General features: G+C 42.6%; 1 protein-coding gene across 3 annotated transcripts in view; it reads left to right on the forward strand.

Moving 5' to 3' along the window:
* Positions 1 to 18,497, forward strand: part of CHD6 (chromodomain helicase DNA binding protein 6) — a 182,694-nt gene that overhangs the window by 67,458 nt on the left and 96,739 nt on the right. For all 3 annotated transcript variants that reach the window (XM_019748943.3, XM_074318117.2, XM_088789121.1), the window contains exons 4-5: positions 6,668 to 6,815; positions 8,615 to 8,764. In XM_019748943.3, the coding sequence (XP_019604502.3) occupies positions 6,668 to 6,815; positions 8,615 to 8,764 (298 nt within the window). The remainder of the gene's footprint in view (positions 1 to 6,667; positions 6,816 to 8,614; positions 8,765 to 18,497) is intronic.

The following is an 18,497-nucleotide window of genomic DNA, read 5'->3' on the forward strand; positions in this document are numbered from 1 at the left end:
AACAAACTGATAAACGTGTTTCCCTGAGTTCTGTGAGCCGCTCCAGCAAATTAATTGAACCCAAGGAGGAGGGGGTGTTGGAACCTCTGATTTATATAGCTCATTGGTCAGAAGCACAGGTGACAACCTGAGCTTGTGACTGGCATTTGAAATGCAGTGGAGGCAAGCAGTCTTGTGGGACTGAGCCCTTAACCTCTAGAATCCGATGCGATCTCTGGGTAGATACTGTCAGAATTGAGTTCAATGCTGGTGTCTGAGAATTGCTTGTTGGTGTGGGGAAAACCTCCTCACATTTGGTGACCCAAAGTATCCGAAGTCAAGTGTTTTGTGTGACTAGTAAAGGAGACATACAGGAGAGAAACAAATAGTGGGGAGGATCTGGGTTTTTCCCTCCTCAGTAAGGTGGGAAACTGAGTTTTTTCCAATTCAAGCCCCAATTGCTGTGCCTCAGCTTTTTGCCCCCATTTGTTTTGGTTTGTCAACCCATAGCAGATTTTCCTCCCAAACGCAAAAAGGTTAGTAACATCCGGGAAGAAAGGTTGTTTTTTTGTTTTTTAATACCTTTTCTGATTTTCTTCTTTGATAGTTGCTTCTAGTAAGTTAAGCCCTAGACCTTCTGATTATATAACCATTTGAGCTGTGAGTCAGCTGATAACTGATGCAGGAGGGAGGAGTGCGACCCAATCAGCTCAGCTCGGCCGCCCTATTTGAAGGTCAATCACCGTCTTTGTTTAGAGTGCAGATCTTTAGTGAGTCTGGGCTTGGGCTCAGGAGCATCCATTGACCACATGCTTTCTGTTGGGAGACTTCTTTTGTACATTCTGATCATTTATTCAAAGAATGAAGACAATGAGTAGAGACCTTGTACTTTGAACCCACTGGGCTCAATGTTAAGTAGGGAAGGAATCGCAATGATAATGGCAGAGACCCACCTCTGAAGCTTTGGACTAAGTCCCCGTTGCTGTTTTTCTAAGGGCACCTGGAGTGCTTACTCTGCAATCCTCTAACTTTGCAAGTTAGGGTCTGGTGCGTCGTGGACCTTGACCTAATCTGTAAGGAACCAGTTACTAAGTAGGAGCGCTTGATTTATTTATCCAGTACATTTTTAGAGCCTTCTGTGTGACTTGCTTTGTTTATGAGTACTTTTGTTGGGAATGCGATAGTTGAGGAAAGGTGTCACAGAAGTATCATCTATGAGGAACTTTCGCGAGTTAGAGAAACAGCCTTGCTGCAGGTAGTCAAATAACAGGCAAAAATGGAAGCAAGTGAAAGAACCTAATATAACTGTATACAGAATAGCTGAAAGGATTTAGAGGATTAAGAGCGTTTCAGTTGTGGTCTAGGGAGTCCCTTGGAAGAGGTGAGGATTGAGCCAGGTATTAAAGGAATTAATAGATGAGAAAAGACTTAAAGCAAAAAGACCAAAAGACATTTAAATAAATGTTCTTTGGGGGGAATTTTCAGTTTCAAGATGGTAGACTGAGCATACTTTTATTCTCCATTTTTCACCAAATCTTAATGAAATGACTGGAAGAACAGAGGGGAATAGATTCTTCAGAGATGAGTGATGTTATGAATTTCTGGATGGGGAAGGCTGGTGGTGTTACACTGATGGGTACATGTGTGGAGGGGCGTCCCAGCTCAGAGCATGTGCAGCAGCTGTGTCCTCAGTGGACCTGGCAGCCCTGCAGAAGGGTTGGGAGGCAGGCCACCTCCACTCCAAACCAAGGGGAGGTGGATAAGGGACTGTCTGCAGAATGGCTGCGTGGTTTGTCAGCTCCAGGCTGGAGTCAGGCAGCTGCTCTAGAGGTGCTGAGCTGTTTGCTCCGGGGGAAGGTCCAGGGTCCAGGGCTCCAAGTGGAGACCACCGTCCACAGGAAGGGAGCCTAGGGGCAGTAGCTTCTCTGCCTTTCCCTGCCCGGACCCTGGAAGGGCGGGGAGAGGAGCAGACTCCCCGTATGCAGAGTCCCAGGCCAGGCCTCCCAGAGAAAGTGACTTATTCTGCAGCACGTCGTCTCACTAGCCACCTGCATTACCCGCCTCATTCATTTTAAATAGAAACAGTCCACTAAAGATCGTGAGACTGGAGGCAAACAAGCAGCAAAGAAGGAGAAAAAAAGGAATGAGCAGAACAACTGTCCTCCGAAGGAGCAAGTCCAGGAAAAAATACCTTGGAAAAGATTTTAAGTTAGTATCCTCAGAATCAAGATGGTATTTTATCTGCAAAACAAGGAGGGGTTATGATGAAAAAGAAACAGAAAACAAGGGAAAAAAATGAAAATTCAAAACATGGTTTGCCTAGACTAAAAGAATTCAACAAAAATATTGAGTAGAGGAAGGAGTGGGGAGGTATAAAAGATCTAAATTCATCACCTTTCATATCAGGATGCCAGGAGCTTTCGCTTGATGTGGTCAATAAGGAACTGGAGGCATGGAAATATTAGTCAAAAGCAGTTCTCTGGTAATGGGATTTGGTGCAAGTAGGGACGGCTTGTACATTTCATTTGCAACCCTTCTGCATTTAAACAACGTTTATTTTCATTTGCTTTTATCACTGTCAATAAGATTTGTAAAAACTGCCTTTTCATCTTATCAGTATGTAATGTTTTTGTTTCATTTTTTACTAGGACAATGTCACAAATTGTGTAATCTTTGTTTTGATGGTGGCGATGATGCAGTTAAAGGGACAGAGGACAGGGTGGATTTTGGTCTCGTTTTGTGGATAGCGAGCTACATCTGCAGCCAGATGAATATTTCTTTTCTCTTAATCAGTATCTTTAAAATCTATGCCCAACTCTATTCTCTAGATATAGATTGAACATTGTAATATGGGCATTAAGTAAAAGTTGAATTAAGTATACAAATGAGCTTTTTGGGGTCAATATCCATGTGTTCAGTATTATACCCCTGGGAAGAGGACCAGAGCCTGTGGCGAGGCCTGGACTGAAGCTTCTCTGCAGAGTTGTTCCAGCTGTGGAGCAGCGGTTCCCTGGCTGGACTCCCCAGACGGGCACGTCTGTGAAGGCAGTTGCTGGCATTGTGAGCTCTTTCCAGCCGTTCTGAATTGGAGGGTGATAGCAACTCACTGTGTCAGTAACTGAATTCTTTTCTGGTAAGATTTTGATGGACATTTTACAAGATTTAATTTTAAACTGGGAAGATGAGTCATTTTGAAATGATGCGGTTTGGTAGATAAAAATTTTCAATACCTGGAATCCATGGGGACAAACTAATAAAAAAAATCAAAAAAATCGCTGTAGTACAATGTTGTAACACATACCCAGACCTTTTTTCTCATACTCAGATCCAGCACTCAGTTTCTAACTCTGAATTCTAGCGAAGAAACCTGGAGGTTGGGAACTGGAGATAAGATTGGGAGAAGAGTTTAAGAAAGTCTATCTAATGCTTTAATGCTGTAATGTAATTTCCTATTTGGAAGTCAAAAAAGTAATTTTCCTAATACAAACTGCAGAAAGTTAAGGTGTAATATCTTGGCTGATGAAGCTGTGTAGAAGACAGGACAGAGCTTTGGGGGCGAGGCCGACTAGGAAACAATTGTTGGTCCTTCCTGATAGTTGTCTTGCGTGGATGGTATAGTTTATATATTAGAAGTTTCTTACATGTCATAAATACGTGGTGGATGCTTTCCTTAGAAAAGTGGATTTATGTTTTATTGTAAAATCAAGTTTGATTTCGTTAACTAAAATTAGGTACTATGAACCTAAAAAATGTCTGCTGCATTTTTCTGTCTTGCAAGTTAGTTGGTTCTAACTCTCAAAGCTAGAGAGGAGAGGATTATAAAAATACAGTTGCTTTGATCCAGCCTCAAGTGCCGTTAAATAAATGGTATAGGTATTAGGCCTTTGTATTGTTCAGAACTCTCTTGGTTACAAGTGACATAAAGCCAACTTGAATTAAGTTAAAAAAATAAGAGGGGGTTCATTGGCTTACAGACTCAGAGCCAGGAAGTAGAGTTGAGGATCCCACCTGAGTGCTTCATCTGTAACCCTTCCCTGCACCTCTCTGAGTGTCAGCTCCATTCGTTGCAACCGCTTTTATACTCAAGGTTCAATTGTGGCTGCCTGCAGCTGTGGGCTCACAGCTGTAAGACCTAGGAGGAATGAGATTTATTTTCCTACCCACTCCTGCCAGACATTCACTTTTTTTTCTTTTAAAGGAAGGACTCCCAAATTGGGCTGGCTGGGTCATTTGCCCATCCCTAGACCAGTCACTGGGGTAAAAGGAATGGGATCCCATAGCCCAGCCTGACCTTCTGCTAACTTTCGTACCTGGGGCATCAGTGTTGGTGGATGGTGTAAAAAGCAACAGGCTGTGAGTCAGACAACAGCGTGCCGGCCTCTGCTCCACTGCTGCCTTTGGGGCCTTTGCTGCTTTGAAACCTGTTTCTTCATCTGGAATATGAGGCTTGTTTGCCCTGGCTCCCTCATGGAATTGTGGTTTTAACAGTTAAATGAAACTCAGAACCCAGAAGTGCTTTGTAGAATATAAATAAATTGCTATACAGTTTTCTTAGTGAGAAGCCATATAACATGAGATAAATATTCCTGTGAAAATTTAGCATCGTTTTGAATTGGTTCGCCGGAGTCTCCTGTCTTGAACTGATAAGAACTTTTGCTTCCCCCCCCCCCACCATCTTACCCCCCCGCTTAAAGAGTACAAGGCTCTCATTAAAATAAAAAGTTTAGTGCTCTAAAATGGCAGGACCCCTTTCATTTCCTCAGGTTGGACCAAAATGATTCTCGTAAAGAACTTTCCTGACAAGCAGGGAGGCCAGCCAGTCTTCAGCCTGGGGAATCAGGGGTGGGCGAAGTTTGTGCTGACCTGACTGGGATCCGTGAGGGCTGAAGGGTGTTGAGGAGAGCGCCAGGCTGATGGAGCAGTCCGCACTTGGTATTTCTGCCCGAGCTCGTGCTGGATCTCCCTTCCCTACACAAGGCCCTCGGTTCTCCTCTCTTCCCCCACACCTTCCAGAACTCACCTGATGGAAAAGACCCGTAATTTGGGGTCTTGGTCCTCGTCCTTCACGTTGTCATTTGCCAAGACTTACTGGTTCTACTTCAACTGGACCTATCAAATCGTTTTCTCCTTTGAGTTTTGGTTGATTCCATGTCCAGCCTAGTCTTCATTTCCTCTTGCCTGGGCTTCCCATCATGTCCCTGTCACACAGAATGAAGTCTGAACTCTCTGGGCGGGTGTACCCCTGACTTCTTTCCACTTCCACCGCTTAGGACTTCTGTTCACTGCCCTATCATCCAGCCACACAGACTGGCTTTTACTAAACGAGCCCGGAACACTCTGCCCTTCTCCAAGAAAGCCGTGGTGGTGAAAAGCAGGCCTGGGTTCAGATCCTTTCCCTGCCGTTTCCTAGCATGTTACCCTGGAAAGCTAACTGAGCTTCACTGTGCCTCCTGATAAAATGGGGATGATAATACTACCTGCCTTTCAAGGTTGTGAAGGGTAAAGAAGATAATCCATGTGAAGGATTTAGAGAACCGTGCCTGCATGTATTAAGTGTTATATGTAAGTATTAGCTATAATAACAATCATTATAATTGTAATAATTATAATAATTACTATTATCATTCCTACCCTCTGTCTTTCGAAATTTTACGTATATTCCCGCTCAAATGCATTTTCCCAAATCTCCCCAGCGATAAGGAATGTAATCCATCCATTGATGCATCCATCTTTCCATCTATATATTCAATAAATATTTACTGAATACTTAACTATGTATAAGGCATAAGACTACTCGTTGTGAGGAATATGAAACTTAATCTTAAGTACATACTGTTCTTTAGGAACGTAGAGTCTGGTAGGAGAGATCAGAGAAGTATAAAATATTCATCCCCTCAGCAGATGTTTATTGAACAACTGCAGAGGATCCAAACACGGTGTGGTTCTGAGCCTGGTGGCGTGGTTACTGACTGACTCTGGTGAAAGATCAGAGTTTGCATATACTAAGCAAGGCACAGTGGGAGCGCTTTGGGACTGTAGGAAAGAGGTTCTGCCTACTAGGAGGGTGTTTGAGGAGAGGTCGGCATCTTAGCAGGGCCTTCCAAGATGGGTGGACTTTGCCCATTTCCACCTCTCTCAGGAAGCATCCGTCTACTGCTCGGGGCTGTGGCTCTAGGTGGGCTGTAGGATTTTCATAATTGTAACCTCCTCGGGCAGGGACAGTGTTGTCTTCATTTGGAGTTTCCAGTACTCACTCCGAGTCTTATACATAGACCATTCTCAATAGAGGAGGAGGATAGATTAGGGAGATGTCTTTTCCTGTGTAACTTAAAGGGAGATTGAAATGTGATGGTTCTCAATACCTACAAAGCAATTACACATCCTAGAGAAGGCATTTATATAAACTGAAAGGGAGCTTTTTGGAGATGTTCATACTATTTTATTTCTTATCACATCAATCATAGTCTTAGTAGTCATGATAGGGGTATAAAAAAGTGAATTCTGCATCAATCCATGTAGATATTTCTTCCCATATTTCTGTATATTTCTGGGAAGAAACTTATAGATTCTCCATTAAAGCCTATCCTGGTTCAAGAATTCCAGGATGTTATATCATAACTTTGATCACATGAGAAATCTTAGTTTTAAAAACTGCCCAACAGTTTTAATTCTGAATTTCTCCTTGTAGCAAGGAGCAAGGACCAACCCCAGTGGAGAAAAAGAAGAAAGGAAAAAGGAAAAGTGAAACCACAGTGGAGAGTTTAGAGCTGGATCAGGGCCTGCGGAACCCACCCCTGCGGAGTCCTGAGGAATCCACTGAGTCTGCAGACAGCCAGGTACAGCTGTGATCGGGAGCCCTGGTGGAGGTTACGGCTGCCAGACGGGGTCGTGCTGACGCAAACCTGTTGCTTCTCCCTCCCTTTCTCAAGCCGACATCTCTTGTGCACAGACCCGGGCTGGGCGTCTCTGTTTTGGTGGGTGAGCACCAAGAGACCACAGGCCTTCTCCCCCGCATCTGGATCTCTTTGTACTAACAGTCTCCCAGTGTCTTAGTGCTGGTTGCTTCCTTCTGGGAAAGTAGCATGCTTGGCGTCAGCGAGAGTGAATGTGGAAATGGAGTTGTGAGCCAAGCTGGGTCAGGCTCCGGGGCCTGTTTCGTCTTGTAGACAGTGCCTGCAGCGTTACCTCTGTGCAGAGAGCTAGGCCCGTCTACACAAGGACATTTTCATAATCCCAGATGGTGGAAAAATCAGGGATGTGTTCATTATGCCAAAATAGTTAGGAAAGTTTGGCTCAACATGAAAACAAGGAGTTGCTTGGCTAAATGAGATTCCTACAAATATGTCAAAGTGTGCCCATGACATTGGTAGCAATTTTCTCCCTGAGTTAAAGCAACCTCTCTTGGATCTGAGTTCTTACGTTTGAAAGTGCTCTTTCCTCTGATGCCCACAGCAGTTTATCTGGGCTGTGTGCTGCAAGGGGACGATTTAGAAGAAGACCAATTCCGTGCACCTTCAAGTATCATCTGGACCCTCAGAGATTTCTAGGTGATCTTCCTTGTAGGAAGGTGTCAGCTCCTAAGGTCGTAGTGGTAGTAAATAGTAGTGTCTGGGGTGTCAGAGCCAAGACACGCCCCACCCCACTGCCTATAAACTCGGGTTGTGGCTGTTAGGTGTCCTGATTGGCAGAGAAACAAACACGTCAGGTTGATGGGAGTTGGCAGGGGGGTCACGTGTTTCTAGGATGGTGATCTATACGTGAGATTGGGGGTGGGGTATGTGGAATCTCTCATGTAAAATGAAATTTCACAGAGGTGACATAGTGAAGAAATGATGGGAATACAGAGAGAGGCCCAGGAGATATCTTTTTAGAAAATAAGAAAGGTGGGGTTTTGCTTTTGTTTTTGTTTTTTAAGGTATACATATTTGAGAGGGAGCTAGCTGGTAAATGGTCCCCAGAAGTATTTCTATTGCTTGAATATGACGTGTACATAGAGATGGACCATGTGTTTTTGTGTTGGCAGAAAGCCACTAGGCTGCTTTGTTGCAGAAGTTGCTCTAAAAGGTCACAAGCTACTTAATTATAGACGAGTCCTCAGATGGTGACTCACGAGTCTTGTTTTGTCACACTTAAGATGTCTCCCTGCATTTCACGGGGTATTATGAGATTCTAATAAAATTGGTATTATTTAGTGTTTTACGAGTTACGTGGTAAGTATGGTGAATTCAAGCAAAAACAAAAACAACTGTCGTATCATTGTCATAAAATCAGAGCTTCCAGCTGTGCTGGAAGGGATCTCAAAGATGATGGAGTGTACCTCCCTTCTCTGTTTTACTGGAATAGAAATCAGTTCTAGAAAGGAGGGAAAAAGTCTCTGCCACTGATGAATAAAATACATCTCACTGGATTCTGAGACACCTTCTCAGTGGTGCTGGCAGGTTGGATCCTCTCCCCTATCTAGATCCCATTTTGAGTATAAAGTTTTTAAAAGAGTTGTATTTAAGGAAGATTCCTCTTGTAAAGTAAGAAAAATCTCCTTTGCATGTTAGTGAGTGTAATTGAGGGTATTCTTGTACAAGCTTTTTGCCTTTGACTCACAGCGCTTCTCTCTCTGACGGGTGTGTTTGCCCTGCAGAAACGGCGCTCGGGCCGCCAAGTGAAGCGCAGAAAATACAACGAGGACCTGGACTTCAAAGTGGTGGACGATGATGGGGAAACGATCGCTGTCCTCGGAGCCGGCCGAACGTCCGCCCTCTCGGCTTCTACCCTGGCTTGGCAGGCAGAGGTACGGCCTTTGGATTGGGTGCTGGCCTTGGCTGGACAGTCGTTTTGTCCTACTTGACTGAGTTTTCCCAGGGCTCTTTGCTAAAGCATTAGTTAGATCATTTTAACTGCTGCTTTTAACCTTCAGATGGCTTCCTGTTGCACTTAGAATAAAATTGAGACCCTTTACTGTGCCAAGCAGGACCCTCTACCATTACACTCAATTTCACCAAATTCGTTTTTCAAATAAACGGCTTCTAGTCTCTCATTACTCTTCAGCCAAAAGCCTTGCTGTCTTTTAATGCCTGAACCAGCAGTTCTTTCCCACTCACTGGCCTTGGCCTGTGTTGTTGCTTCTGCCTGGAATGCTGTTCACATGCTTTGCATGACTGGTTCACCATCTTTTAAGTCAAAGTAGGTCCCTGCCCCTCACCCCAGTGGTTCTCTGTTTCACTCGGTTTCCTTCATAGCACTTACCACAACTTGTAATTGTGTTCGGATTTCTAATTTCGTTTTATTTTTTGTCTCTCATTAGAATGTAAAAGTCTGATACAGACTAAATAGTTGTTCAGTGAATAAAATCACATGAACTAGTAAATTACCAATGGAACTTGGATTCAACAAACATTTATTAAGCGTCCACTGCCAAGCCAGGTCCTGGGATACAAGGCTGAGTATCAAGGGACGGTCCCCGCCCCCAAGGAGCTATATGTAGGAGAAGCAGCGTACAGCTCCACTAATACCGTGCTAAGTGCTGCCCTAGAAGAGTGTGCTACACAGAAGGAGGTGTGGACAGAAAAAGGAGGGCGGTCAGGGTTTTAGGAAGGGTAATTTCAGGCATGAAATAAAGCCCCAGAGCCTGAATCAGCCTGGTATGATAGATAGACGAGCTCGGCTGGGCGTGGGGTCTGATTTGAGGAGTGGTAGGAGACGAGCCCTGAGTGGTAGGAAAAGTCCCATAATGCAGGTCCTGGATGTCAGCTAAGGTATTTGGCCTTATTCTGTAGAGTAGAGAGGGGTCAGGGGCATTGAGGGGCTGAAGCAGAGAAGCAGGATGGCCATGTTTGCACTGTAGGACTTTCCACTGGCAGCAGTTTCAGAGAGGAAGAGGATAGCGTTAGGACCTGGTACTCAGATGCTAGAAAGGAAGAGGGGTGAATGCTGGAAAGGAGGAGGTCTGTGCCACAGAGCCTGACGGAGAAGAAATGAGAAGCCAAAGGAGGAGCAGGCTGGGCGTGGAGGAGGGGCCTCATTGCCAGCAGCACATTCTGGGGCACAGGCTTCTGTCTGTTGGGGCGGCACCGTCGCTGACTGGGCGGAATTCATACTCCACATGTGTGGCCGCAGCTCGAATACCTGTCCTTTCCCCTGGGCGCCAGTGCGGCTCACTGAAGCTGATAATTCTTTATCTGTTTAAGCCACCTGGCCTCCAACATGAAGCATTTTTATGTAATTCCACATATCCCTTCACTCTGTGTGCATGGAAGGTAGTTAAGAGCAGGGGTCATTGTCCCTTTTTTAACAATCAAGAAACAGGCTCATAATGATCCAGGTCATACTTATATACAGAGGCTGCCAAAAAAAAGTATACTCATTTTAAGAAAGGGAAAAACTGTATTAAAATTGTAATACTCAATATATTCCGGAAACAAAAGATGAATACAAGTCATGTTTGACTTCTGCAATTGCAAGAGGTGCTCAAAGTGGTTACCATCAGCGTAATTTTAATACAGTTTTTTCCTTTCTTAAAATATGTAGACATGTTTTTGGCTTCCTTTGTAGTAGCGGTTGATCAGTGACCAGCACATTAAGAGTTGATAGCATGTCTCTATGCTAAGGGTTATCCAACTAATGCATAGAATACTTAATAGGAATAATAATTGACGTGCTGTGGTTGCAGTACTTTTCGAGCAAATAGTTAAGAGCCCTTGCAGACTGTCCTGAGGTGATAGGATTATATGGCTTTATAATGGGTTTTCCTTAGAGATTTTATGGTTGGTTTGGTATTTGAAACATTGTAAGGAATTTTATTTTCTCCTAGTACCCTTTTAGCCTAAGTCATTTCCCATATTTCAGTTGTTACGGCTTCTCCCCTGAGACCTGAAGGGCAGAATTAGCTGATTTGACAGAAACAATTCAAGAAACTTGATTTATCTAGTCCTTTTGTATCCTCCTAAGGATACAGTAAAGAGAGGGTTTATATATATGGTGAAATATAAGATTGAATCTGAATTTGCACTAATTATGCCTCAAAAATTATTACTAAATTTCAACAAGAAGGAGGCCTGACACGTGGTTTTGGCACTGATGTTCAGAAAGGCAGCCGCGCCACAGGCCTGGCCCAGCGTGCAGGGCATACTAGAGAGCCTGTCTATGAGGGGATCCAGGGACTTTCAAAAGCAGCGCTCCGGAGAGCCTTAGCTGCTGCAGAACCAAAACAGCTTCACTTTCATCTCTTCTACATATTGGGCTTCCTGGTGAGGTGTGAACAAAGATTTTCCAGGCTAATGCAAAGCTTGAAAGCCTTGGGATCTCATCTTGGATTCCAGGCAATCCTCAAAGCATCCAGGGGCACAGAAAATCCGAAGAAGAGGATGAGGCCTTTTTTCATCTTTCTCTTTCTCTTAAGGCCCTTCTGGATGGGTGTCTGCCTGCTTGCTGGCTTTAGTTTGGGGCTGAGAAGGGTGCAGCATGGACATAAAAATGGCCCTGCTGGTCCCTCTTTGCATTTCTATGCAGTCTCTTATCAGCAGGCTCAGCCCAATTCTGTGGCTTCTGGCCCCCGTCCCAGCCCCAAACTGCAGCCTCAGCATTGGTTACCTAGTGGTGAGTTGCTAAAAACATCTTTACACATGATTCACTCTAGCTCAAGATTGGCAGATTAGCACAGCCCTGCTTTGGAGTCCTGAGGACAGTGCTCTGACAGGGATCTGGGATTCAGGGATGGAGATGAGTTTCCATCCTGACTTGGACTCCTCGCTTGTCTTATTCTTTGTCACACTGATGTTGGTGCTTGGAGCAGAGATAAGCTTCGCAGTTGTACATTTACAGCGTATAGAGTTTTACAAGGTTGTCTCACTGTTTGCCTCCTCCAGTTTGTGTGGTTCATATGATTTTGCCTTTTGGAACAAAAGGACTTTCATTTAAATGAGGCTTCCCAGTGCCTTTGCAGATAGGACCTTCTGCTTTGGCCCTTTCCTGTGCCTGCAGGCTGAGCTCAGTTAGTGTCCCCACCCCCACCCCCAGCCAGCTCCCTACCCGCCCTGAGCTGGGGGTAAGTGCTTCTCCTCTGTGCTCCCGCAGCACCCTAATATGATTCACTCTGTCATTGTCCTTTAAAGACCTGCTAACTTTGGTTTCTTTCTTTGAAACCACAGGCTACTTTAGGATAAAGCTTGTATCGGTTTTTCCTGTGTATCTCACAGGCATGAAAGAGTTACAGGAAAGTAAAATTTACATTAACTCCCAGGAACTATTCAGATGAAGACTGGCACTTTCAGTCCTCAGTGTGGTGTTCTAACTGTTGTATTTATTATTCCCCAAGTTGAGTCAGCTGAAACCCTGGCCCCTCGTGTTCAAAGCCTGTGACTACTCTGATTTGTCAGTGCCTCTGCCATACTGTTCTGAATGTCACGCCCGACGGTTCCCTCAATCAGACTGTAAACTTCTGCAAAACAAGGGTCGCTTTTTAGTATATCGTGATGTTTACCTAACATAGGTAGTACTTTATGTTAGGTAGTAGCTAACATAAAGACTTGCATTCAGTTGTACTTCTACATTTATTTACTATATGAATGATTAATAAATATGCTTAAAACCCTTATATAAACAGGTATGATTTTTTAACTCCTAGATTAGAAAGACAAGAATGAGATACTTTTTTTCTTAGGCTCTTGTTTTCTCCATTTCTCTATGCAAGCATATTTTTCCCTCTGGTATTCATTTATCTCTCGCTCCAAGTAGGCACTTGAGCCTGCAACAGACCCCTTGGCAAAGCTTACTTGGTGGTGTTTGGCATTTGGCATCACTCTAGCTTGGTACCTGCTTCTGTGATTCAGTGCTTAGGCTCCTGTCCTTTTGGCCTGCGTGGATGGTCTTTACTTCTTCCCTTTTCTACGTTGGCTACAACCATTTCCCACCTTGTAGCTTCCTTCACATCGTCTCCTGTATGTGTTTCCCCTTGGTTTCTGCTGCCCCTGGTGCTTGAGGCCAGTGTTCAGATCATTGCAGTTTGCAGTTCTGTAGTTCCCTGCTGTAGCCTCTGTCCTTCCGAATCCATTAGCAGACTAATTTTCCCATAGGACCAGAGAAAGTTCTGGTATTTCTGTGTCCTGCTCAAGAATCTAAGCTGGTTCCTCCTCAACTCCTGTATGAAGTTGAAACTCCTGACTGATTTTTTTTTCCCTAATGTGGCTACACACTACCTGTTTACCCTCATTCATTTCCACTCCTCATTGTATAAAATGCTTTTGTTCTACTGTGAATGGTTACTGAGTATTCCAAATATGTGCCCTCCTTCCCATTGACTCGCCCTTTCGTTTGTCAGGTTCATTCCGGCTTTCCTTCCTGTTTGCTGTCCTCTTGGGAACCACCATTCTTTCAGGCCCAGCTAAAACCTCACGTGTTCTATGACATCCAAGCTATTCTTGCCTTTTGCACTCTGGTGGGAACTTATGTTTACTGTCATACCAAATAGCTTTACCCTGGGACATTTCTAAGAAAAATAAGTTTCGTTTTGCTTTCCCTGAATGAGTGTAAGCCCCTGCGAAAGGACTGGGCATCTCGTTGGATGTTACTTTCGTACCCTCCTTGGCACTCGGGAAATACTTGGTGATTTGAAAAGTGGTTTGCTTCTTGTTCGAGCCTCTCCTTACGGCTAGCTAAACAGAAGTAAATCGGGTGGTTGGTTGAAGTTGGGAACAACTTGGGTTGAAAATTTTTGAACTTTTCCCTAAGAAAAAGATGTTGAATTATATGAGCCCCTGACATGAAAGTGAATGAGTTAAAATTGTCTTCTTTGAAGGATAATTTGAGAAAATTCCAAGCAGTTGAGAACAGATGGCTGTTATGGAATTGTGTTTGGCAAGCAGATTTAGTTTATATCTGTGTGTATCTGTATATACTGAGTGTTTATACACACATGATCGTGCTTTTATGCACAATCTCAGCTTAGGGAAAGAAAACCCTGATTTTCCAGTTTCCTTCCTACTTTGATGTGTATTTTGGAAATGCTACTCTCCTTTCCTTTCATTAGGATAAAGTAAAAACCTGTCCTCAGTATTTTGATGACAACCATTGATTTTTTTTTTTTAACACTTGTGTTCGTCCCCCATTCTTTACCCAGTGCCAAAAAATAAATTGAAATTTTGTTTCAAATTCTTTAGTTTTTTATTTAAAAAATTTCTCTAATGAAGAATGTTTTAAGCCCTCTGTCCTTTTAATACTCAGAGTAAAGTCCTGTGCTTTCTTCATCCATATGTTAATGTTTCCTTGGATTTGGTCCTAGTTAAAAACTCTGAATAGCAATCAAAATCCTATCATCAGAAACCTTTTTGCTCTTCATGGTAGGTAAGAATAAGAATATTTGAAGCAACCTGGTAGTGATGGAGAGACGGTTGTTCCTTTCAGCATGTGTGTACACGTATGAATGCTTGCTTGCCAGTCTGGGTTACACAAACTTGGGAGTAGGTAAAAAGGTAGCCAGAAATTATGAAAGTTTTAATTCTGGCTAACAGAGATCTAACTCAGGTATCACTTCATTTCCAAAGTCTCTCCTAATTCGCCCACGTGCTCTGGCTTCTATGGTCCCATGTCACTTGCTGTATATTATTACTTTGCAATTTTTTTTTAATTGGGGAATATTGGGGAACAGTGTGTTTTTCCAGGACCCATCAGCTCCAGGTCAAGTTGTTGTTTTCACTCCAGTTGTGGAGGGCGCAGCTCACTGGCCCATGTGGGAATCGAACCGGCGACCTTGGTCTTATGAGCACTGGGCTCTAACCAACTGAGCCAACTGCAAAATTTTTTAACATTATTTATTCAGAAACGTTTATTGAGTACCTACTACATACCAAGGACTGTTCGGAGTCTGTCCTTGTGGGGGGAGCCTACAAATGGAGAAGAGATCTAACTCAGGTATCACTTCATTTCCAAAGCCTCTCCTAATTTGCCGACGTGCTCTGGCTTCTGTGGTCTCAGCCAACGCACAACCAATCTCTCCCTCCAGATATTTGCCAGATTTTGAACATACATGGGATGGGATACCAAAGGGATAAGCCCAAAACTTCCAAAGGATAGAAATATCAAGGGAGAGGCTGACAATAAAGCTGAAAATAATAAAATTGTGTAGTATATCAATGGTGGTAAGTGCTATGGGAAAAAAAGTGTCAGAATAAGGATTGCAATTTTAAATAGGGTGGTCAGTATTGGCCTCACAAAGGTAACATTTGAGCAAAGAATTGGAGGAAGTAACTGAACAAAAGAATCATGTAGGGGAGAAGAGCATTTCAGGCAGAGGGAATAGCCTACGCAAATATGCAAAGTCCCTGAGGTGGAAGCACGCCTGGTACTATGTATGGAGAACAGGCAGGAAGACCTGAAAGGTAACAGATGAGATGGGAGGCAGGGTACAGATACCGTAGGTGTTGTACATCTGTGGCTTCATTCTGAGTCAAAAGAGAAACATTTCAAGCAGTTTAAGTAAAAGGTGACATAATGAAAAAGGACCAATCTGAAGGTTGTTTTGAGAACAGCGTAGCAGAGCAAGAATGGAAGGCAGGCTCTAGTGAGGAGGCTTTTGGGAATAATCTAGGTGAGAAATGAAGGTGGTTTGGATCAGGGTAGAAGCAGGGGAAGTAGTGAGAAGTGGCTGGATTCTAGACATACTTTGAAGGTACAGCACCAAGATTTCTTCGTTAATCAGCTATGGTATATGGCGAGAAGAGAAAGGAGTCAAGGATTACACCAAGATTTTTGTTTTGAACACCTAGAAGGATAGAATTCCCTTTAACTCAAATGGGGGGAAACTGTAGCTAGAAGGGCTAGGATTGGGCGGTTGCCTAGGAGACCAGGAGTTTATTTTGTGGACATTTTAAGTGTGAAACATCTCTGAGATATTCAGGTGGTAACAATTAGATATATGAGTCTATAACTGGGAGAGGTTCTGAGCTGAATATATAAGTTTGGCAGGCATGACAGTGTAGCCAGTATTTATAACCATGAGACTTGAGAAGATCACCAAGAGAATGAGTATAGATAGAAAAGAGGAGAAAATCCAAAAACTTGTCCCTAGGGAAGTCCAGAAGTAAGAGTTAAAATTTTTCTCCAGTTGCATTGCTTCTACCCTGTTCCAAACTTCCAGCTAAGATGTAACAGGTCATGGCAGGCCAGGACTCACTGTAAAAAACAAGCAATCAAAAAGAATAAATTGCAAAGAACATTTTTAAAAGCATAGATAGCCACAGTATCAATAAAAATTGGATGAACTGAAATTCCAGACAGTGAAGAGCTATTCCTAGATGCGCTGACAGTTGCTGACTGTTTCTTCTCTGGAGACATTCCACAATTCTGGACATGGATTGAGGCTCAGACTTGGCCCAAACACAGCCTGGGTTGAAGAGGAACCATCTGACCCTGCTGGTGATTAGTTATACTGGGCTGGTGAAATGATTGGAAACTAAAGGAATCTCCAAAGTAATGGGGTTTTCCTTAGGAGACTTTTGCTGAATTCTTGGGTAGCCCAAGAACCTACAGGCTCAACCAAAAGGCAGATTGAAATCTCAGTCTCACGATACTTAGGGGAGAAAATTTCACTATAGAGATGGGCCCACCACAAAAAAAACTGGCTCTCCCTTAAGAGAGATTTTAACTTGCTGGGGATTGGAGACTTCAGGGCTCAGGTGTAAAAAGACCTTGCAGACTCTGTCAGTGACCTTGGACATTCATGCTCGAGGAACAGGGTAAACCAAGAGATGGACTGAATCTTAAAAGATCAGTAACCCAATTCTGACCCAGCTCAATCCCTGATTGTACCAAAAGGACGACCCCCTGTTCCTGTTGGTCTAAAAGAATAGGACTCACTTGTGGTGGAAGATATTGTTTGGAGCTGCTATGATTCTTTTATCCACATTATCCAACATACGGTAAAAAATTGGAGACCATTGAAGAGGCTGGAAAATATGATAAAAAATAAAGAAATAAACAAATAATGGAAGCATACCCCAGATGATCCAGATATTGGAGTTAGCAGAAAAGAACTTTAAAATTACTATGACTGATATATAAAAGAAAATAAAAGAAATGATGGGCAAAATAAGTTTTTAAGTGAATTCCAACAGAATTAAATCAGTAAAGAGAAGTCAATAGTCTCAAAGTGAGTATTTCAATTTATAACCTTCAGAACACTGAGGATGAGTTTAAAAGCAGATTGTATATAGCAGAAGACAAGATTAGTGACTTTGAAAACATCAGTGGAAAATTTCTAAACTGAAGCACAGGAAAAAACAGAATGGCTAGAACAGAGGAAAACAAAGGCATAAAAGGCAGTTGGGATGCAGTTGAAAGGTCTCATCTATATCTGATTAGAGTTCTAGACTTGGAGGAGAGATTGGAGGATAGAGGAGTGTTTGAAGATCAAATTAATGGCCAAGAATTCCTATAAACTGATGGGACATATCAACCAGTAAATTCAACATCAGGTAACACTCAAGCAGGGAAAATACAAAAAAGAAAACCATACCTACGCATACCTTAAACTGTAGAAAATGAAAGACTGAAAGAACATCTTAAAAGCCTCTAGATAAAAACTGACAGCTAACATTGTATTAAATGGTGCAATATCGGATGCTTTCCCCCTGAATTTGGGAATAAAAAAAGATTCCACTATTATCATTTATATTTAGAAATATATTGGAGGTCTTGGCTACTGTAATAAGGAAAAAGAAGAAAAAAAGTTTAAAGATTTGGAAAGGAAGAAGACTCATTATTTGCAGGTGACAATTGTATGTAGAAAATTCAACAGAATCGACAAACCGTTAGAATGAATACATGTGGATTTAGCTAAATTGTTAGCTACAAAGACAATATACAGGAAACGATTTTTATAAACTAGCAACATGATATCAGGGAAGGAAAATTGTAAAATGTCATTTATAATGACATCAAAGTAGTCGATACCCTGAAATAACTCTCAAAAGATATACAAGCCCTCTATATGAAAAACATTGCTGAAAGAAAGAAAACATAAATAAATGGAGCGATACATGATGTACATGTATTCACATTGTTAAGATATCTATAATTCAGTCCCAGTCAAAAATCAAAACAGTGTTTTGGGGTGGAAATCGATAACAGAAATGCAAAAGACTGAGAATATCCAAGGCGATCTTGAAAAAAAAGAACTAAGTGGGAGAGTTACTGTAATCCAGGCTCTGTGATCGAGCTACACTAATGAAGTCGCGGAAGTGTTGCCGTAAGAACAAACAGACCAGTATAGAGCTACACCGCCCGGTAGGGCTGCTACCGGTCTGAACTGAGATGTGCTGCTAAGTGTAAAGTACACAGTGGATTTTAAAGACTTGGTATGAAAAAAAGGATATAAAATAATTTTATGCAGATTACATGTTAAAATAATATTTTGCACATATTGGTTTAAATCAAATGTATTATTAAAATCAATTTCATCTGTTTATTGTCACTTCTTTAACGTGGCTACAAGAAAATTTAAAATTACCTGTGTGGGTTAATGAATGACCACG

Source organism: Rhinolophus sinicus, chromosome 13, assembly GCF_057876585.1.
Source record: "Rhinolophus sinicus isolate RSI-liver-muscle chromosome 13, RSI-T2T, whole genome shotgun sequence".
NCBI classification, from domain to species: Eukaryota; Metazoa; Chordata; class Mammalia; order Chiroptera; family Rhinolophidae; genus Rhinolophus; species Rhinolophus sinicus.